At 25.1% G+C, this 24341-nt stretch overlaps 1 protein-coding gene across 1 annotated transcript in view; it reads left to right on the top strand.

The window, feature by feature from the left end:
- LOC122853352 overlaps positions 1-24341 on the top strand; it is a 145281-nt gene that overhangs the window by 72207 nt on the left and 48733 nt on the right. The window contains exons 4-6 of the mRNA XM_044153781.1: positions 3076-3433; positions 3814-4049; positions 19555-19896. Coding sequence (XP_044009716.1) covers positions 3076-3433; positions 3814-4049; positions 19555-19896 — 936 coding nt within the window. The remainder of the gene's footprint in view (positions 1-3075; positions 3434-3813; positions 4050-19554; positions 19897-24341) is intronic.

The following is a 24341-nucleotide window of genomic DNA, read 5'->3' as shown; positions in this document are numbered from 1 at the left end:
TGTAAATATATATTTAAAAAAATAATTTTTTTTTCAAAGAGATGATTTGATATGCTTGGCTTTAGTTGCGCGTTAAACAGTATCATAAAAAATTCACAACTTCAACTGGGAAATAGACGTTCATTCTGTTTTTTTAAATAAAAAAAAAAAAAAAATTTTTTCAAGTAAAAAGAAAAAGCTTTCATTAAGAGTTTCATTACAACTCTATAAAGCTTTATACTGAGCTTGACCCAGTAAATGAATAAAGTATGCATAGCGTGTCTCGACTATATCCAAATGAAAAAATAAAAAAAAAAATAAACTCAATTTGTGAATGTTATTTTACATTATCGAGAACTCGTCTCAACAGTTCATGAAGTTTTATTTTTTTCTTTGCTGATGATGTATATTCTCTTGGTAGTTTTGTATTGATAAAAAAAAAAAAAAAAACAAATATCATTGAGCTTTAAAAAGTTTGTTTTACAGTATGAAGAATAGATGAATAGATATTGGCAAGATTTTTCCGGAGGTGTTGGCGTACCTTCATGAAAAGTTGCAACAATCTATTCAAAATTCACAAGTGACAATGCAACTGATATTGATTGCGGAAGAACCACGACATTGTAAAGTCTTTCAACAATATTCAAAGACTTTTCGAAACTTGTCTATATATTATTGGTACATGATTGTTCAATGTTTTGAATATATATTCATGAAAACATGGCTTTAGGCCAAAAACAAATCAAGCCTAGTTTAATTTATCAAACTCCAATGTAAATACAAAATTTAACTTTTCAAATATAAATTTAAACAGTTGGATTGAAATGATAATACTACAAGGATTAATACAAAAATATTTGACCAAAAAAAACTTGGGAAGTAATTCAGTAGATCTGGGTTATGTCTAAGCAAAATCATATGAATTATTGATGTTATTGATGTTAAATTAATCTAGATTTGTATTATAATAAGGCAATGTGTCAGTTGGCATAACCTCTTAATAGATGGTGGTATATAATAATCAAGTTTGTTGTTGAAATCGATTATATCCAGGTGTATCTGATAGTGAGTTTACATCTCATGTCGCTAAATGTAATTAATTCATGTTCTTGAGGTGTGTCTCTGAGACAGCAGAAACTGACAACTCAGTTGAATATATATGTATACAATAATAATTTAGATTTTAGACCAAGGAAAATTGATATTACTGTGATATGTATATAACTGTGTGTTTGTGTCTTGGTTGTTTAATAGTGTAACTAAATTTAACTTTGCTATACACTACGTATTCACAAAAGATATAGTTGATACACTTCTCTTTAGTCATCAGTTGATGAATCGTAACTACAAAATTTTTAATGACAAATTGAAGTTGAATTTATTTTTGTTTGGGTTGAATCTGTGCTAATGTTTGTATGGACAACTTGATAAATCAACAATTTGACAAGTTACTCAAAAATTGTCAAATGAAAATTTGTTGAGTTATAGCTGTATCAACATGGTCAGCTTAAATAATTTACTAGTAGTCATAGGAAAACAGAATGACCCGAAAATAAACATCAGCAATGGAATAGACCTCAATAGAAGCTGTTTAAACTTGTTCGAGCTTTACAGTAAACATGTCAAGTGAATTATAAAATTATTCATTTTCAAGGAAGAAAAAATATTGGAAATAAATTAAAGTTATTTTAAATTGTTGATATTCAAATATCGATATGAAAAATTAATGACAAATTATTTTAACAAGCTTCAACTACATCGGCGAATTTTTCATCATTTTGTATTACTTTTTATGCTCATTATTTTTCTAGTAATATGAACTCATGTATTTTTATTTCATCTTATTAAATGAGAAATAAAAAATAATGCAAGTAACTTGATAATAAAATTTAAATAACAGAGAAAAAAGCCAAAAATTGACAACTGGAAAATAAAAAAATAAATGTTAATTAGCAATTATCGTTGTTTGCCAAAACAGTTGTTTCTTAATTATCACATCGTTGAAATATCCATTAGGCTTTTTTTTTTTATTTTGTACATTTAAGTAGTACAAAGTATATCGTGTCAGACACAAGTAGAAAAAATATATTTAAATTATATTTAAAGTAAATATAAATTGTATTAAATACATATCAAAATTATATTTAAAAGTAAATAAAAAATTACATATTTTATATGTATTTTATAAATTTTATATTTAACATATATCGTCATATAAAAAATATAAAAAATAAATATGAAATATATTTAACATTTGAGTGTAAAAATATAAATACAATTTATATAAAATCAATTGAAAAATAATATGCATTTTTTCTATTTAAATTATCTAAATTAAATGACAAGTTATAACAATTTTAAATAATTTATTTTATCAATATAAATATAAATGTTTGAGGAACAAGATTTAAATTAAAAGATAAAAGACGATAATAATGAAATACAATATGTTGCTTATTTTACAAAAGTAAAGTCAAGTTGGATTTGGTTGAAAGGATCTATTTGCAGTCCATTGAGGATTTATAATTAGTTTTATGTCGGTATTCACTCGAGTGAATAGAACAGACAATTTACAAGATAAAGTTATCACAGTAGTACGACCAATGTTGCACATTCAAACATCTATTATTTATATTTATCAAAGATTTAACCTTTTCTTTTTTTTTTCAAATCATTTTTAAAATTATCGTGTGTATCGGTTAACTTGTTGGTAGATGTTAAATTGAAGTTTGGCATGTTGTTTTAAAGCTTTATTAAATTTTAGTCTGTATGATAATCAGATCAAGTTGCAGACTCGATGAACTTATATACATCTTTTATGGTAGTTGTAACATAGACGGTAATACGAAAATGTATAATCAGTTGGTACTTCAAGAAGCCTTATAGATAAGAACACTTGACGATGAGTCTAGTTTATTAGTGCCTGGTGAACTTTGTCGAACCGTTTACTTAATTTTAACCCTTCTCAACGAGCACACTAAAACCATCGAATCAACTTATATATACGATTAACAGATTATACATTATTTAAATTTTAAAACTAAATAATTTAATTTAAATTTAATAATATATCATGTTTAATTAATATTTTTTCAGGTGGTTCAATCAATGAGGCTGGTGTTTTTGTGTTACGTGGAAAACAAGAAGGTGGTAAACGTTCAAGAAAAACTACAACAACAACAACAACAACAAGTCAAAGTACAAGTACAAATTTAGCAAGTGTAACAACAACATCAATATCATCATCATACAATGTGGGACAACCAGCAGCACTTCTTGCACCCGATGACCAAACATGGTTTGTTGCATCAACACCAAAGACAGACAACTTTATGCAATCATCAAGGAGTACTTTACGTTTACCACCCTTAGAAATTGTCGTTAAACCACAAGCCAAAGTTGTACTACCATGTGAACTTGGAGGAAACTATTCTAAACTCTTGCCAATAACCAGGTAAAGTATTAAAAAAAAAATTCATAATTCATTTTTTATTCAAAAAATCATGTCTTGATAAATTTTAACTATTTAATTTTTTTTTCTTTGAATAAATCAATTCGACAGCTGAATAATATTGAAATAAATAATAAAAAAAAAATTAATGTTGATGGATTTTTTTATCAAAGAAATTTTCAAGTAAAAAATCACAAAGACTATTGTTTTAAGTAAAAATTTCTTCTTAAAATAAAAAAAAATTTGCCTTACATTGAACTGAATTGATAAGCTACTTCAAAAAAAATAATAATAGTTATGAAGATGTATAAAAAAATAAGCACAAAGAAATATGAAAAAAAATAATTTTTTTGTTATTAATATTTTTCGAAATTTCTTTGTAGAAATTATCGTGTTCGACCAGCCAAGTGGTTGCATAATGATTCTTCAGTTGACATGATAACAATAGATACGAGAACTGAAATGAGTGGTACAGGACATAGGTACATTGGTGATTCAACAACTGCTGCACTTCATATTGACAATGCAAGACTTGAAGATGATGGTTTATGGAAATGTATTATTGATGGTGATCGCGGAGAGGTACTAACTGGAAGACCTGTCAAGCTTGTAATCCTCGGTAAGATGAATTTAATAATTAATAAAAATAAATCTAACTATTTAAATTATTCTCAAGATTAAATAAAAAATCAGGCTAAATAAAATTCATCTATAACCATCGAATGATTAAAAAATAAAAGCAGTTATATTATTTATTTAAAAAAAAAAGCTGCTTATAATTTAAGAGATGCGAAATTTCCATTTTAAAATTAAACATAAATTCAAGATACAATTAAAAAAAAAATAATTAAGATAGTAGCTTAAAGTATGTTAGAAAAGTTTGATGAAATGGAAAAAAATTACAATTGAATTTTCAATATTCCCTCTGTCAAAATAAGCAGCTTATTTCATTTTTTTTTTATCATTATTTTTTGATATGCAGAGAGTTTTGTGACACTTTTTCGATTGTCATTATTATTTATTTATTTTGAAAAAACAATTGGACCTTTTTCTAAGGTCAGAGGATTCATAAGCTAAGGTTATTTTCAAATCTTGACTATTTTTATACAGCAGTATTATTTGTAAAAATAACCAACGAAAAATTGAAAAGAATATAAATAAATTTACATTTTTAAAATAAAAAAATATGGATACATAAAATATAGGAATATATTATACGTGAATATAGATTATTTTTTTATTTTATATATTTTGAATGATAAAATACAACACGCAATCAATTCCGCGGTCAAAAGGGCTCTTGTTATGAAAATCCAGGCTCACTTTTGTGTATCCACATAATACAGTGATATGCATATTAATACACAAGTCACTGACCAGCGTGTCTATGTACATGAATACACATATTAAAAATACATACATATTTTATTTTTTATTTAAAAGTTATTTATTATTTTTATTTTTAAATAAAAAAATATATGAAACTTTATATTGTCCGGAGAAAAAAAATTCACCATTGGAAAAATGGAAAAATAAAATTCGTAAAACTGAAGTAGTTTTTTTCTATTTATTTTATTTGATATTTTTTTAAAAATTATTTTGCTTTTCAATCAGGAGTATTTGTTTTAAAATATAAAATTATTTTCAATTGAAAATATAAAATGTATTAATAGCATTGACATATCGATGAATTTTTTTTTTTTAATTTATAAAGCTGAGTGGACTTATTGTTGCTATCAGCTCATTAGAAAAAAAAAAAAACTTTTACAAAATAAAAATAGGAGTCGTTAGCCGATGACTAATGACTTGGTTAGATATAAATTCATGCAATTTAAAAATCATTTTATTTTAAAAATATATTTACCAATAATAAAATAAAGCCCAGTGATTATGAAGTTGAAGCTTTATAAATTTTACAAGTTTAAACAATCATAAACACATAAATATTATGTTTATAATTTATAAACAAAAATTAGCAAAGATTAAGATTTTATAAATTTCAATTATGAAAATAAAATTGCCTAAATTTTTTAGAATTATGCCCTTATGTTATTATCAATTGAAAAATTATTAAAATAATTAAAAAAATACAAATGTCTGTGAAGTTAGAAAGTTTTGTTATTATCAATCAAAAAAAATTTTTCAGCTTTTATTTAAGTATAAAATTAATAATTTAAAGAAAAAAATGTTAAATTAAAATCAGATAATTTTCCAATGATTTTTTGTTATATCCAAAATAAATATATAAATTAAATTTATATCAGAGGAATAAAATTTTTATAAAATTTCATTTAAATATTTTTTTAAGAATTGAATGAAGATGTAGATTAGATGTGGTTTATATTTACTTTTAAGAGAAGATGACAATATCGCCTTGTGGTCAAGTCAGCAAGCACTGCGTGCTTTAAACGCATCCATGTTCGGGTTCGAATACGTCCTTGAGAAGATTTTTTAATGGACATAAAACATATATAGTCCATACTCCTTTAGAAGATAAAATTCTTGTAATCGTGTAAACATAGATAGGTGGTTGGGGCAAATATCTCCTAGCATACAGAACAAGTGGGGAAGTGATGCTCACACTTGTTCTATTCTAGGAAATATTTGCCTCAATCACCAAAACACATTTTTTTTTTTATCGAAAAAATGGTAACAATAATTGTTTAACATGAAATTAAAGATGAGCTTTTTTAGTTTTTATTTAAAATTCTTTTTTGGTGCTTAGGTCTTTCTGTTCGCAAAAAAACAACATCATAATATTAAACTTTGAGTTAATATAATACAATGATAAGTTGTTTGAAGTGCCTCGCCTTTTTGTAAAATCTTGGTCGGTTGCAGTCGCGAATACATGTGAATTGCCAAAAATAAATAAAATTTTTTCAATAGATAAAATATATTAATAGCATTGACATATTTTTTATTTTTATTTTACTTTTAATATCAATAAATTTTTTTTTAATTCATAAAATTGAGTGGACTTATTGTTGCTATCAGCTCATAAGAAAAAAAAAAAATCCTTCAAAAAATACAAGTACGAGTCGTTAGCTGATGACTAATGACTTGGTTAGATATAAATTCATGCAATTTAAAAATCATTAAACAAAATAAATTAACTCTTTAAAAATATAATTTACAATTATTTATTTTTTTCGTGGTTTTAAATTATTTTTTATTTCACAATTAAATTTATATGTATTTTTTTTAATTTCATGGCATCTACTTTTTTATTATTTTAAAAATAAAATCCACCAAAAATAAACAAATCAAAACAAAATAAAAAACAAGAGAATTCAATTTTAATTAATTTAAAAGACAAAGATAAATTTTAATCACAATTTTTTGGTTTTTTATTGCCTTTCATACGAGTAATGAAAAAAAAATTATCCGTCGAAAAATATGTAACATTTATTCTACTGATTTGTCGACAATGTCGATACATTTTTTTTATTTTTAATTTAATATAAAATTGTCAAAGTAATAAATAAATGAAAGTAGATATCAACTTATCAATTTTCAATGATTTTCCTTCTATTATTTTTATTTTTTTCCAATGTAAAATATTCTTTTGTCATTTAATTTGACCGAACGATTCTCCAGGCGGATGCCTGCGTTTGACGCTTGAATTTCTGTGCATATATCACATTACTCACTGCGTTGTCAAGTCGAAAAAAAAAAATAATAATAATAAAAGTTAAAAATGAGGATAAAAAAATCGGTCACAAGGACAGTGACTATTTTTTTTTTTTTATAGCGGAAACATTTTCCATCGCTTTTCACGAGTCACCGCACACCAAAGTGCAAAGTTCGGTATTTAAACTTCATTTTAGGTTGACCCTAGAATTTTTTCTTTTACTTATTTTCATTGTGGCAAAAATGTCAAATTCAACATTAAAAAAGTGACTTTAAAACTTGTAAAACCAACACAAAAAAAAACATCAATTTATAAAACAAAAATTAAAGTTTTTACTTGAAAAATTAATTTTTTTTTCCAACAAGTATCGTGTCATGTTAACACCCAAGTGTAAAATAAAAAAAAAAAAAGTATGTCATCAGTCTAGACAAGAAAAAAAAAATAAATAATCCAAGTTTTATTTAAAATGCAGCATCAATTTTGATTGTTGAAAAATTAATGAAAATAAAATTAATAAACAGCCAACTTATTCTTGAAATATGATTAAAAATTTTCAACTAATTGTCAGTATAAATTTTTTATATTGTCAATTAAAAATTGTTGAACCTTTAGTTTTTATAAAAAAATATATTGGAAAGGTGTCAGCTCATAACGTTATATACACATTGGTATAATAAAATAATTTCCACGACAATAACGAGGCTGGCTGTGGCCCAGAATAACTCACCCTAAAATCATAAATAACTGTTTCACAAGTAATTCCTCTTATATGAGGCGTAATTATTGTCATTTACCTATGATGTATATAGATGATAGAACCACCAGTCATTAGCCAACTATATATTGACTATTGAGGCTTTATTCTGTAATTAACAGAGCTACATTGTTCTCGGTCTAGCGAACAGAATCATTTTAATTTGACCATCTATCATTTAAAAAATTACATCAAAAAGTCTTCTCAACAATTTAATATTGATTAAACATCAAATAAATATTTAAAATACATTTTAAATACAGTCTAAAAGTGTCTTTAATATTTCTTTTTCATTTAGAAAATATTCAATTAAATAGGGCTTGAAATTAGTCGATAAAATGATGATGATGCTGATGAATCATTGATGATGGTTGACTTGAAAATGATACGATGTATATGTGGTACCATGAATAGATTTCTATTGATACATAAATCATCAAGTAGACCAAATGAACTCACGCAAACTTAATCTCGAAAGATTTATGTTATAGTTTATCTCAAAATACTGGACGGTTTATATTCACCCATGAGAATAGACCGATAACATATGAAGACAGCTTCAAATATATTTCAGCAACTCTCTAACTATAACCCAGCTTCAATTTTTTTTTTTTTCATTCATTTTATTTATTTATATAAAGGGAAAAAAAATTCTTTTTAAATGCAAATGCTTTTGCCAACACAAACAACATGATGCAAAGTGAAAATATTTACTTTCCCTCAATTTCAAATTTTTTTTTTTTTTATAAATTCAGGTTGTTAGAGTACTGGTGAAATATATACCAATGTATATTTACAATTTTGAAAAATATATTTATAACGAAAAATAAACAAAAAATTTTTAAAGGGTCAATTTTATTTTTTAATATTTATTTTATTAATTTTTCTATCATTAAAAAAAAAAAATGTGATTTTTATGATAGTATAAAATTTGATAATAAAAATACATTTATAGTTTTTTTTTTTTTTTGATAAATTTATTGGTAAAGTGGGTTTATTAATTGTCGAATAAAAAAGCATATTAATAAATTTTAATAATAAAGTTGTGGATGATATACAAAATAGAAAGGAAGGAATATAAAAAAAAAAAAGAATAATGGTTTTTGTGAGAGGTGCATGATGAAATGAATGAGTTTGGATAAAAGTGAACAAAGTGGTTTGAAAAATAGTGAATGAGGTGGTCTGTGTCTGATGTTGGAGAGTGAACACTTGCGTGTCGTTAAGTCAAAAGTGCTTTTGTAGTGAATGACAGGCATCTGAAGTTTTGTAAGCTTCATGACAATTGACTGACCATTTTAATGTATTGAAGAGTCCAAACAATGAAAACCAAAGTTTATTTAATTTAATTAGAAAACAATTTGTTGGTATTTTAATTTGTTTAGTTATTTAATCTTGTGAAATACATTCCTAATGCAATTCAAGTAGAAAAAATATATACATAAAAAAATAAATTTAAATATTTAAAATAATATTTGAAGAATATTCGAAATAGATTTTATATTTTCATATGATTAAATAAAAAAACATTTCAAATATTTATAAAAGTAAATGTAATTTATATATTTATTTTTAATAAAATTTATATATTTTTAAAATATAATTTCAATGCTTTTTTCCACTTTGGAATTAGGAAGAAAAAAATGTAAATTCAATTTATTATTAAAATATAATAAAATATTCTTAAAATACATATTTGAATAAATATTGATGGAACGGATGCATATTTTTCTTGTTGATTATTTATTTACAACAAAAGTAAAGCTAAAAAATTCTAAAAATTTGTGAATATTTAGTATGAAACCCCCTTAATATTATCCGCATTATGAATTTACAACCAAAACGTTTATTGTTGAATAAATAAATACTCTTCTCGTACATTAAATACATTCAGTAGTCATGGTGTCACTAAATTTTGCCATGAATAGCCGTTCAAGTAAATACGTTTCTAAATGACAAACCATCCAGTTGATTTATCCAGCATCAATTTAAAAAAAAAATTACACTGATAGACAAGAAAGTAAAATAAAAAATAAGCTTTCAGTCTTGGAATATTGACAATCACTTATGTAACAAATTGGAGCATCAGAGGATCCATTGATTGACCATCTCAATAGCTTGTACATCATCACTTGTATATAAAATTGCTGAAGACTTGATGATAGTGTAAAGAGTGTGATCAAGATGAGTAGCAGCACAGTGTTCAAAATAAATAAAATAAAAAAAATCAACAAGGCTCAGGATAAAACGTTTTGTGGCTTCGAAGGATAAAGAAAAGTGAATCACTTCCGTATAGCTTCCGATACCTTGTCGAAGAAAACGAGTTGCAGCCTCAATTCTCCCTCATTTATTTTTCTCTCTCAAGATAAACGTTGACGGTGTAATATACGGAAAGTGTTCCGTCAGCATGGATTAATGGATGTGCCCCCGCGGTACGACTGAAAAAAACCAAACGAAATTTTCCGGTTTCCCTTATTTTTTTTTTTTTATTCGCTTCAGATTAAGAAGATGGGAAGAAATAGAAAAAAATGAACATGATGAGAAAAGAAATGTCCGCGTATGTGGGCAATGGAAAAAAAAAAAAAAAAAAAATTGGAGGAAATGAACAAGGGTGGAAGCTAATCTTTTCGGGTCATATACAGTGTTTATCGTTAAAATAAAAGTCGATTGAACTGCTCATGTGTGAATTTGATTTTGCAAGGTTCTAGATCATTTGTTCAATTCGAGTTTTTTTTTTTTTTATATTTTTTTTATTTTTATTCCTTGTTCTTCTATATCCTGTTGATCACAATCTGTAAATTTTTTTTTCAATACGAAATTTAATATACTGGATTCATTAAGATCTCATTTTTCTTTTTGATTAAAAAAAATTGTCACGGATTTATCAGTGGCTAATGAGAAAAAAAAACATACAGATTATAAAAAAATTAATTGCAAATTATAATTAAAATATATTTCCTAATTTCTAATTAATTTTAAAATTTTTTAAATACAATTTAGAAATGAAGAGACAAAAGCCCGGCTTTCAGGAAAAATAAATTATAATTTTTTTTTACTATTTTTAGTCTAAAACCTTTTTTAAACCTTAAATCAGCCCAAAAAATTCTAAAAAAAATTGATGTTGATTATTGAAAATATTATGAAGATATAGATTTGTTGTGATTGATATTTATGTTTAGTATGAGATGACCATGTCTTGTCGTGGTTAAGTCCGCAAGTCACCAGCTTTTAACTATTGTCACTTAGCGATCGAATCCTGTACGGCGTGTAATATGATCTGAGTAATTTATTTGACATACCCTTAAAGACAGTTCGAAGTTGTATGAATTCCATCAAGGTTGTCATTGAATCTTGGTGTTTGGGGCAAATACTTGTAGGCATAGAATAAGTGGAGACGCATAGTCCACCCTTGTTCTATGCTAGGAAGTATTTGCCCTAAACACCAAAAATTTTTTTTATTCGTGACTATGCAATTGTAACACTCGTAAAACAATTGTAAAACAATACTAAATCAATAAATAACATTAATTTTAATTATTTAACATGAGAATTTTTAGTTTTTATATAAAATTTTTTTAGATCCTTACATCCTTCTGTTTATCAGACAACAATTTAATTTTGTTTTAATCACGACAAGCCACATTTATTCGCTACACTCTATCAAATAAAAAAAAAATTAAAATAAACCCTCTGAAAAATAAAATAAAAATACAGACACAATTTTGATTGAAGTTTTTTTTTTCTTATTAATTCTTCAAGTTAAATGACCAAATGAAAAAAATAATAAAAAATTACCAAAGATTATTTATTATCACACAAATGTTATGAAAAAAAAATTTTTAATTAATTCAATTTTTTTATTATAAATAAATAATAATAACAATAACGTTTTTTAAAATAAATATTTTATTTTTATTCCCATGGTACACACTTTTAACTCGAGATCTTTTTTTTTCCTCGCACTGGTCGACTCTTGAATATTTAACATTGGCTCACCAAGTTACAAGAACGTTAAAAATAAAATAAAAAATATAAAAAAAAATATAGAGAAAAAAAAAGGAGCACCTGGTTGCACATATTGCACTAGAAATATATTTGCATGGCCCAGTTGCTTACGCGTTTCCACAGACTTTCTCGCATATATGAATTGTGAATAAATTTTTTTATTATTATTTTCAAGGTTTTTTTTATTTTATATATCATTTTGTAATACTTTCTTGTTTACCGAATATTTTTTTTTTATTAATATCTCAATGGTATTGTATTATACAACGAACCAATTTGCGACAAAAAATACTGCCACACAGTAAATAGAAACTTGGAAGCTAGAAAATAATTAAATAAACCTTGAAAAAAAATAAAATAAAACGAGTTTTACTTTTTTTTATTTGAAGAGATCAATTAAAAAAATGTAAATAAAATATGTTGCTTTTATTAAAAAAATTCTTGACCTGTGTCAACTGTACCAAGAGAATTTTATTTATTCAACTTGAATAAATTTTTCTTCTATATTAAAAAATATTTCAACTCTTAATTACCAAGTTTTCATATATTCAAGCTCATGCAATCGTGTAAAAAAGCACAAATTTCATTTTAAAAATTTAATTATTTTTTTATTAAGCTTATAATTTTCATGGCTTAATCATCATTTACAAACAATTTATCGAAAACAAAAATATTTCTAGTCAAAAATACATTTAAATTATGACGAAAAAATAAATCTAAATTTTATTCAAAAATAATTATTAATATTTCCAAACAAATTCACAAGTTAAATTTAAAATATATCTAAAACGCATAATTAAAAATCACAAATTCACAATCGAAATTTGGCTGATCAAAATATACCAAAAATATATTCAATTTTTTTCTAAATATAATTAATCAATGTCATAATTAATTACCACAATTTATATTTAAAAAAAAAAAAAATTCAAACATCTATTTAAATTGTAAATCGTCTGATCAATTTTAAATAAATTCCCGATTTTTTGAAAAATATTTTCCTTATATATTCCACTTGGCGAAATACCCAATAAAATTAAAATCAAAAAGAAAAATTCTTTTGTTCAAAGAATAAACAAATATAAATAAATAAAACAATTTTTTTTTTTTTGATAAAGCATCTCATCCTCGATTCCCAGCACTCCTACCGATATTGTGAAATTTTACAAAGTACCCTGGAGCACTGGGGAGTAGTGAAGACAAGTTTCATGCTGGGGACAAAAACCCAAGTTTCTATAAAAAAAAAAAAGTAATACAATAAAATAATAATCATGATGAAAAATATATATAGTGGAATGGGAATATATGTAAGTCCCTTGAAACGTTGCAAGCACCACGTGTGCCAAATGTTGTTTGAAAAGGCAAATAGATAACTGTAAAGACGAAGAAATACAACGAGAACCTTGTGTGTTTGTATTAACACCTGCTGTACTCATCCAGACTCATCCAAAAATCGTCATTTTATTTTATATTTTTTATCCGAAATATATATCTGGGAATATGCCACCAATTTTGCCATATGTTCATTTTCCTTTTTGCAAAAATAACAGTCTGTTATTGTTATTTCATTTTCGTTTATTTTTTATTTCTTTTTTGTTTGTATTTTTATTTTAGTGCTTTTGTTTTTTTTTTTTTTTTTTACGTTAAAATATTAGACATGCATGATAATAAAAGACATGTTTAAACTATTTATATAACATCAGTGTCATTGTCCATAGAAGTGACCCAGGATAATGGCTGTAGAACAGCTGAACACATTGATAAATTCACACAGAGATACAGTCGTTTTGGTCTATTACAAATTTACAAACGAATAATCATTTATTATTAAATAGACGTTAGTTCAAATCACTGATTTTAGCAGGAAATTGTTACACATATTTTCAGGCATTTATATCTCCAATTATAATTAACAATTTGCTTAAAAAAAAAAAGCTAAATTTCATTCATTTTTAATAATAAATGATGGTTTTTTTTTTTATTTAATTATTTTTTATTTAAGTAAATAAATGTAGTTTAAATTATTTAATTAGAAAATTTTTTTATTTATTTTATTATAAGTTTTTAAATTTTATTTTATTATAGTTATTAAATTTTAACTTTATTATTGTAAATTCAATGTAATTTTAGAAATATTTTAACAGTTGTTTGAATGAAAATTTTCTCATTAAATTATTATGCTGTATTCAGTCGTGTTTTTCAATAAATTAGATGAAAATTGAGTAAATAATAAACTGGGAATTTTGAGTACATGTCGACTGTTGATAAATGTTGAATATTTTGAGATAATTAGTTGTTATAAAATATGTAACTGAATATATTTACGTTGCATCCTGTTATACTAAGTAAATATTTTCTCTATTTGATGAGTTAACTTTTGACGCATAATGATACTGCACTAGATATGTAACATCACGTTTATCAAAAATATCAATTTATTTATTCAAGAAAAAAAATAAATAAAAACATTTAGTTTATAACTTTTATAAATGCAAAAATTATAATAATATTATGAAGATAAATGTTGCAACTAATATTAGTCAAAAATTTATAAAAGCTCGTGTTAAATTTCTTTTCCTTGTTATAATTATTATCGTCGAGCATCAATATTATCATCTTCTTATATACTGGAATAAAAGCTCATGTATTTATTTATTTTTTTATTTCTTAAAGCTTCATACAAGTTTCAAGCGATTACAAATGAATGAATATAGATAAAATAACACAGTAGCTTTTGTCGTAGAAAATAAAATTAAAAAAAGGCTGATATCTACGAAGATACGCTTTTTTATTATTAGCATTGTGAGAATTATTAATTGAGAACAGACCTATAACCACAGAAATAGTTCTTTGAATTTTCAGATTTTTTATTTATGCCAATGTCTGTAAAATTGGAATCTTTTTACTATTATCAATCAAAAATTGTTTTGAAATAAAAAAGATTAGTTGTGTTCCGATATATAGTAAATTTTTGTTATGTTCCCTCCACGATTCCTACCCATCGTTGGTTCGAACCGAAGACAAGTACATGTAATTAACAGTACAGTTCAAAGTTATTTTTAATAATTGGCAGAGAAGATCATAATTGATGCAAGATTGTTTATTTGACTGATGGAATGTACCCACAAAAGCGACATTAATAAATGTCTCTGGTGTTTGGGGCAAGCACTTCTTGGTGTAGAACAAGTGGAGACGCAAAGTCCACCCTTGTTCTATACTAGGAAGTATTTGCCCTGAACACCAAAAATTTTTTTTATTTGTGACTATGCAATCGTCACACTTTAGATGTATGTAAAACAATATAAAAACTATGTAATAAATTATCAAATAAAATCAATTTTAATCAACTAACATGAGCAATTTTAGTTTTTACATAAAATTTTTTTGCTTCTCACATTTTTTTGTTAGTCAGACAACAATTGAATTTCGTTTTAATCACGACAAGCCACATTCCCTCGCTACACTCTATTAAATCTAAAAAAAAAATAAAATAAAATAAACTCTTCGAAAAATGAAATAAAAATACAGACAATCTTGATTAAAGTTTTTTTTTTAAATGATATGAAGGTCAATGCTGCAGATAATATTAGTCAAAAATATTAATCAATTATTTATTTTTAATGTAATTTAAACAACAACAATTGTTTAATTAAATATTTTATTAAAAATATATCGGAGATATGGACTCGTTGTGGTTGATATTTATGTTTAGTAGAGGTGTAAGTATATCTTATCGTGGTTAAGTCGGCAAGCACCCGGCCTTTATTGTGAAAATCGTAAGTTCGAGTCCTGTCCTTGAATTGGAACAAAATGAATTATAGGTATATCAAACCGTGATGTGTGAAATATTTAATTACAAATAGTACTCACATTATTATAACGTAGAAGGACCCAGTGTTTCGGACAAAGACTTCTTGGCATAGAACAACTGGAGACGGAAAGTCATCCCTTGTTCTATGCTAGGAAGTATTTGCCCTGAACACCAAATAATTTTTATTTCTTTTTTGATTATGTAATTAGAACACTTTAAATGTATGTAAAACAATACAAAAACTATGATAAATTATAATTTTTGAAATGGTCAAAAGGGGGTAGAGGGTGGATTTATACGATTCTACGACGACTACTGTTTTTAATTTTTTTAACTATGATAGAGTTGAGCTATCCTCGTAATTTTTTTTTCATTAAATTGTTTAGAATCTAAGCTAATTGAGAAAAAAAAATTATAATTTTTGAAATGGTCAAAAGGGAGTAGGGGGTGTATTTTAACTGTATTTATTTTTTTTGTCTATAATGGGGTTGAGCCATCCTTGTAATTTTTTTTTTATCAAATTGTCTAAGATCTAAGCTAGTTTAGGGAAAGAAATTACGAGGGTGGCTCATATGAAAAAACAAAAAATAATTAAAATCACCCTACTACTGACATTTCATGTAATTTTCTAAACAGTTACCTCAATTATATTTAAAAACTTTACGAATAGCTCAACTCTATAATAATTAAAAATTAAAAATAAAAATCATACTTGACCATTTCAAAATTATAATTTTTTTTCTAAACAGCTTACATCTAATCAATTTAATAAAAAAATTACGATGATAACCCCATCATAGACAAAAAAATAAAAATAGTTAAAACTCCTTTTTTGAATTTTTAAAATTCATTTTTCCTAAACTAGCTTAGATCCTAGAAAATTGAATAAAAAAAAAATTAAGAGGATAGCTCTATTTTAATAATAATTGATTATAAAAGTTAAGGGCCAGGCCCAAGAAAACCCCTATGTTCCTTGTACTTTTAATTTCTAGACGCTAACTTAGACGCTACTTTCAGCGTCATAATAAAAGCTCATATATTTATTTATTTTTATTTTTTAATTTCTCAAAGCTTTATACAAGTTTCAAGAAATTACGAATGTATGAATAAACGAAATAAAACAGTGGCATTTTTCGTAGAAAAAAATATAAGTATAAAGGCTGATATCTACGAAGATACGTTTTTTTACTATGAGCATCGTGGGTTGCAAAAGGACTTATCACCACAAAAACAGTCCCTTGAATATTTATATTTTTTTATAAATATATTTATCAATGATAAAATGAAGCCCAGTGATTATGCAGTTAAAGTTTTATAATTTTAAAAATTTTAAACAACAATAAATACATACACATTATGTTCATGATTTAAACAAAAATTAACAAAGATTAGAAAAATATATTCATTTTATAAATTTAAATTATAAAAACAAAATTGCATAAATTTTTTGGGATTATGTCCTTATGTTATTATCAATTAAAAAATTATTCAAATAAAAAAAAATGCCAATGTCAGTGAAGTTAGAATCTTTTTATTATCATTAATCAAAAAATGTCTTAAAAGAAATAAGGATAGTCGTGTTCCAATATAAAATATTTTCGTTATATTAATATTCAAAATAAATATGTGAAAATTCGGTATATAATTTAGATAAATGAATTATAAAAATATTAATTAGCTTTATGTGTGAAAAATTTATATAAAATGGCAATAAAAATATGTTTATAATTTTCAGCTCAAATTTATATGTAATTTTTATTTATTTTAAATGTAATTTGAATATTTCATTTAAAATATTATGAAGATAAGATTCGTTGTGATTAATATTTATGTTTAGTAGAAATGTGATTGTCTTATCGTGGTTAAGTCGGCAAGCACCCGGCCATTGAGTCCAAACGTATTGAGTTCTACTCGCAGACAAGGCGAAAGAATAATGCAAAGAAACCTTACGCTAATGTCATACAGTACCCATTTGAATAATTCAATGATGATTAATTACTTCAGTCAATTTGAGAAGTGATATTATAAAACGTATGACTCTGGTGTTTGAAGCAAATACGTCTTGGCAGAGAATAAGAGGAGACGCATAGCCCACCTTTGTTCTATGCTAGGAAGTATTTGCCCTAAGCACTGAATAATTTTTTTTTTTTGACAATGCAATCGAAACACTTCGATTGCATAGCCCACCTTTGTTCTATGCTAGGAAGTATTTGCCCTAAGCACTGAATAATTTTTTTTTTTTGACTATGCAATTGGAACACTTTGAATTGTATGTATTTTTAATTTTTATATAAAATTTGTTTGCTCCTTACATCCTTCTGTTAGCCAGACAACAATTTAATTTCGTCCTAATCACGACCAGCCACATTTTCTCGCTACACTCTAATAAATTAAGAAAAAATAGAAAAAGCTAACCCCCCTGAAAAATGAAATAAAAGTACAGACAATCTTGATTGAAGTTTTTTTCAAATAATATTATGAAGGTAAATACTGCAAATAATATTAGTCAAAAATTTATAAAAGCTCGTGTTACATTTCTTTTTCTTTTTATAATTATTATTGTCCTCTTATACTAAAATAAAAGCTTTGTATTAATTTTTTTTCTACTTCTCAAAGCTTCATACTAGTTTCAAGCTATTACAAATGAATAAATGAATAAAATAACACAGCAGCTTTTGTCGTAGAAAATATAATGAAAGAAAAAGCTCATATCTACGAAGATACGCTTTTTTATTATTAGAATTGCGTGGCTATTGTTAATTGCTAATGGACTTATTGCCACAAAATTACTCTTTTATAATTATTATCACTTTCCAAGTGAATAATAAATTGACTCGAAAATTTCACAGGATATTCTCAGATGATTTTTTTTATTTAGTACAGTGTCATGTTAACACCACAGTGAAAATAAAAAACGAATGTCCTTGTCAGTCTACACTTGAAAAAATAAATTGTCCAAATTTAAAAATTTAAAATCACAGCTTTTTTTTAGTCTTTGTCATTAACAATTAATACAAAATTAATAAAAATTAAATTATCAAAATAGTAATTCGTTTTTGAAGATGAACATATCATTGTAAATTAAAAAAAAAAAATTCCATCTTTCAAAATGCTCCAGTGGTTTTCTTTTTATCTTCATAAAAACCCTGAATTAATTTTTTTTCCTCAAATAATTACAATAACTTTTAGACTAAATTGTAAATCAAATTAAAATTTAATACAAATTATCAATACAATTAATTTCAAATGACAAAAAATAAAAAACTATCATTAAAAAATCCAAAAAAGTTATTTGAATATCAAGCCAACGAGATAACTTTTAATAATTAATAATTTTACTTTGTTTCGGTGTATTATACAAATACAATTCTAGCTTATGACTTTTGATGTAACTCGTAGATATGAAAATACCACATGGGATTAGATTTTGTCGTTTTGTTTACAATTCCCGTAGCAAGTGGTCACGAATATAGAGCTCCAATATACACAAAAGTTATATCTCAGTCACTTGTTTTACCCTCAATTCATCTGGGATACATCATACCCCCAACAAATTTTCATACTTTTCTCATTCTACCTTCAACCATCTTCGAATTTTCCTTTGTTTTATGATTTTTCTTTTAATTTAATTTTATTTTTCCTTTCATTATTTTTGTTGTATACAAATTTGTATAGAAAATTTGACATGTACATCACGTTGTCAAGTAGATGAAACAATGATTTGTCTTAAACAATGTCAGCCATACAATTTTCTTGGTATCTTTATTCCAAAACGTAAAAAAAAAGAAAAAAAAAATTGTGTATATTCATGCAGTGAAACTTGAGAATAAAAAATACCTTGGCGATTTATTTATTTGATATGTACAATTTGTTATAAAAGCTTCTTTATAAAATTTTATTTTACAATTTTACTATTTTATTTTCAGAGGCACCACGAGGGACTTATCTCATGATAGATGGCCGACGTTTGGATGCTGGAAATCAGTTTGTACCAGTCAAAGAAGGTTCTGATTTAGCTCTTGAATGTGCTGCTGAGGGTGGTAATCCACCATCAACATTAACATGGGGAATGATACTTTCACAAACAACACTTGATGGACCAGAAACACCACCTGATAATTTAACAATTGTACCATCAAGTAGTGGTGGACACAGTGGTGCTCATCTTAAAGTACTACGAGGTCATCATAATGCAACTATTATTTGTACAGCACGTCATGTTACTCTACCAATGCCAATGAATGCCAGTATTCTTCTTGATGTTCAATGTAAGTTTAATCATTCAATTAATAATCATATTTAATTTTTTTTTTTTCACCATAAAAATATAATCATTTATAAATAAAACGATTTTTTAAATTTTAAAAAATTTTTAAATTTATGTTTTTTAAATTTTTCTATATATAAAAATAAATATACAACAAGAAAAAAAAAATCAATTTATATTCTTTGAGCTTAGAATAAAAGAGACAAAATAATACATTTATAATTTATTCATGAAAATATTATTCATAAATATTACAACTATAATAATTCTAAAAAGAAAAAAATTTTTTTTAAACAAAAAAACATAACAGCAAGTTGTTAAATTAAATTTTTTTCATAAAAATAATAACAACGACAATATGAATAATAAAATATATGAAAAACAAAACTTTACAAATACAAGAAAATAAAATAATATGGTATGTGACATGTATATGAATGATAACACGTGACAAGTTGAAAATAAGGTATGCATAATGAAAATATCAATAGCATATACAAGAAATTTTAATTAAGTCTGATTCACAAATTCAAGCTTACAATGACACATACATATTAAAAAGTTTTTTAACATTATGAAATTGGTCGATGGGTTGAATGGGGCGTATGTCTTGGACTTGCATTATACGATGTAGTTTATTTTCTCTGAGTATTTTATACAAGAAAACTCCCAGGCGGCAAGTATTCCAGGTCTCTTATACAATTCCAATCGAGTTTTCTCTCAGTATTACCTGATATTCATTTTACTCATTCTACATAGCTCTTTTACTTCACCAACAACACACCATCATTTTACCAATACTACAATTTCTTATTCTTATATTTTATATACATTGTGTGTGTATGTGTGTTGAGAGTCTGGTGAAGTTTCTAGGCAGTTTTAAGGAAAACTTGCCAGCACAAGGATTAACTCTTGTAAGAACAAAAACGCCAAGTGCTTGGAAAATGCAAGAAACTAGAATGAGAGAAACAGAAAAAGAGAAAAAAGAGTTGAATGAGGTAAATAGTAGCACTGAAAGGTTGGAAATAAAAAAAATAAATAAAAAATTAGTAAAAAAAAAAATAGACTGCTTCGGTTAAAGACTGCGACATTTTTTATTTCATCTGGAATTTTTTTATTCTTGTTGTCATCATCATTATCATCATCATCATCATCATTAGTATTTTTTTTTTATAAAATTTGTCATTTAAAAATACAAGTATTATTCATTAATTTTTATACAAAACAAATCTCGTCTAATTTAAAATTATTTTTCATCCAAAAAATTCGATATTCGCATTTTTTTTTTCCGAATAATTATTAAATTTAAATAAAAAAAAATCATTCGTAATGAATGAAGGAAAAAATAGGAAAAAATATAAAATAGATATTTTTTTTACGAATTTTTGATATACATAAAATCCATGTATTTATAGAAATGTTTTTCTTTTTTTTTTTTTATCAGGATGAATATCGTTTAGTAGGTTATACGCGTCAATGTCACAAACAATAAATTTTTTATTATAGCTGAATAGGTACTCGTGCTTGGTAGTTTAACTCGAGTATGAGAAAGAGTGAGATAAATTTCTAGAGAGGTATAGATAGAGTACCAAGATATAGAGATGAGAAAAAGCAGAAAAAAAAAAAAATCGAGGGGGAAAAAGAGACTCTTGGTGGGTAGATATGTTTAACCATTCATGTCAAGTACGAAGTTGCACTCGATCAATCATATTCAAACGCATAACGTGACATTTAACACTCTCTTTCAGTATATATTTCTTCAAGATGAAAAATACTCAAAATGCAAAAGTTATATAGGATATTTGTAATGTCATTTCAATGTGATACTGTACATATTTTGTAACATCACTGCAACATTTTGTCTAGACACATACTAAGTACTTCAAAACAACTCTGTTTAATTTTTTCAATTTAAAAAAATTAACCTTTTCTTAGCTGATGAAGCTTTTATAATTAAAAAATAAATTTATGATAATTATGTTTATCGAGTTTATTTAAAAACTTTAAATGACAAGAAAAAAGTTTACTTGAATTAGCTTGTAAATTTAAAAAGAGACAAAAAAAAAAAAAAAAACACTACTCTCTTTGATGATAAAACAAGTAATCTTATTGACGATAGATAAAGTTTATGAGCCTAGGGAGTTTTTGCCGATCACGTTAAGACTTGAAAAACTCAAGAATAAAAATAAATAAAAAATAGGTACGTGATATTTTTCAAGAAAACTAGCGAAAGACTTGTAATTGAATTACCGTTCACTTTTTAGTAAAAGACAGTGACAGTATATAGATAAGATGACTATCTTAATCTAAACTATTATATCTTGAAGTTGAAAAAAAAAAAACAACGATAGTTTAACGTAAATCACACGTGGCAAGTTAACGATTTAAGCTTGAAAAAAAAATGGCAAGAAATGAAAAAAGTTAATTGCTAAAATTACATTTTTTCTGTTAATTATTTATATATTTTTTTAAATAAGAAAAAATATATGAAAATTAGAAAAAGTATGTTGGAAATTGGTCAAAGCACAGTGGTCTTCTATGATATAATTTTAATTTATATTTAAAAAAGCTTCTGAAGTATGTTAATATAATTTGTTTGTATTAATTATTTTTCGTAAAAAATTTTTGAGTCCACTTGAATTTATAACCACGCCCATTTTAACACTTTTTTTTCGTTTTTTTTTAACACCTGTACGAAAGATCGCTCTCATTAAAGAGAATGGAGGTCAAAGTATAACGAAATATCAGTATTTTACAAAAGAAAAGAAGTAAATTATAAAAAGAAAAAAAAAACTATAAATTTTGAGAAAATATGGATTGCACGATTTTAGAATTTATAATTATTTTTTTTTTGTTTTTTATTACGGCATTGATCTTAATTAAACTACTGTAAATTTGTGTGTGTGTTTATGTGTGTAGCTAAAGTTTATAATACCAATTTGAAGTTGTTATGTTGGTGCATGATAGTACTGGTTGTATTTGAGAATAGCTCTAGGCTTCAAATCCGTTAAGTACAAAACTAGAGCCCTCGTTCGTCAGAAGAATTTCTTGCTTGACTTGGTCTTTATGGTCTTTCTTTAACGAGTCGATATATTTAACGTTTCACATTATCAATGTACTGTATACATCACTCTATAAAATACATTATTAAGATAAAAATTTACGAGTTTGTAAATCTTTATGTTACAAATTATTATCTTGATGTTGGGAATTTATTTTTGAAAATTTAATTTCTAGTTTTATTCTTTTAAAAAAAAAAAAATATTTCTGAGTGAAATTTTCGTGAAATTATTTTCCTAGTATTTAAACAATACCTCAATATAAGTGTTCTGAAAATTTTGAAATTTAATTTTGAGTATTTATATTTTTTTTTTCAATTTTTATAATTTGGAATGACTTGCAGCATTGACTCCGAAGATTTTGCTACTGATCATATTTTTGTAAAATAAAAAAAAATATTTCCGTGTGCTAATTTCATGATATTATGCTTCTAAAATTCAAAAAAATGATCAAATAAAATTATCCCGAGTGTTAGAAAAATTAATTTCAATTATTTTTGTTTTTCTTTTTTCGATTTTATATTTTGGTCAAATTCGGTACTTTTTGCCGCAAGCCATCATTGTCCAAAAAAATATTTCTAGGCATAATTTTCATGTAATTATTTTTCTAGTATTTAAAAAATACTTAAATATAAGTGTCCTAAAAATTTTGGAACATAATTTTGAGTATTTATATTTTTTTTTCAATTTTAAAATTTGGAATGACTTGCAGCTTAAACTCTGAAAATTTCGCTATACACGTCATATGTTTGTAAAATAAAAAAAAATATTTCCGTGTGTTAATTTCATGATATTACGCTTCTAAAATTTAAAAAAATACTTGAATATAATTATCCTGAATGTTAGAAAAATTAATTTCATTTATTTTTATTTTTTTTTTCAATTTTAGATTTTAGTCAAATTCGGTACTTTTTGCCGCAAGCCATCATTGTCGAAAAAAAAAATTTCTAAGGATATTTTTCGTGAAATTACGACTCTAATATTTTAACAAAACCTAAATATTATTATCCTAAAATTTATAGTATTTAATTTCATTTATTTTTATTTTTTTTATAATTTTTAATTTTCTCAAATTCAGAATTTTGAATTTTCCTAGTAAATTTTTTTTTTCATTTATAAATTATTTATTACTCATATGCAATTTCGAACAAGTCAATTTGACAATCACAAATTTGCAAGTTAAAAAAAAATAGCAATAATCCATTAAATCTACTGTACATAAAAACAAAAAAAAAATCGATTATAACAGTACTAAAACAACAAGAAGATCACCAATCTGCGTCGACGCAATTCGATAAGGTGCACCTAACCTCAAAATTTACATTCGAAATTTATACAGGACGTGGCTCGTTAACAAACCGTCAATATGTACAACCCTCAGTGTATA

This window comes from Aphidius gifuensis, linkage group LG3 (genome assembly GCF_014905175.1).
Source record: "Aphidius gifuensis isolate YNYX2018 linkage group LG3, ASM1490517v1, whole genome shotgun sequence".
Taxonomy (NCBI): domain Eukaryota; kingdom Metazoa; phylum Arthropoda; class Insecta; order Hymenoptera; family Braconidae; genus Aphidius; species Aphidius gifuensis.
This window is presented reverse-complemented; position numbering and strand designations above follow the sequence as displayed.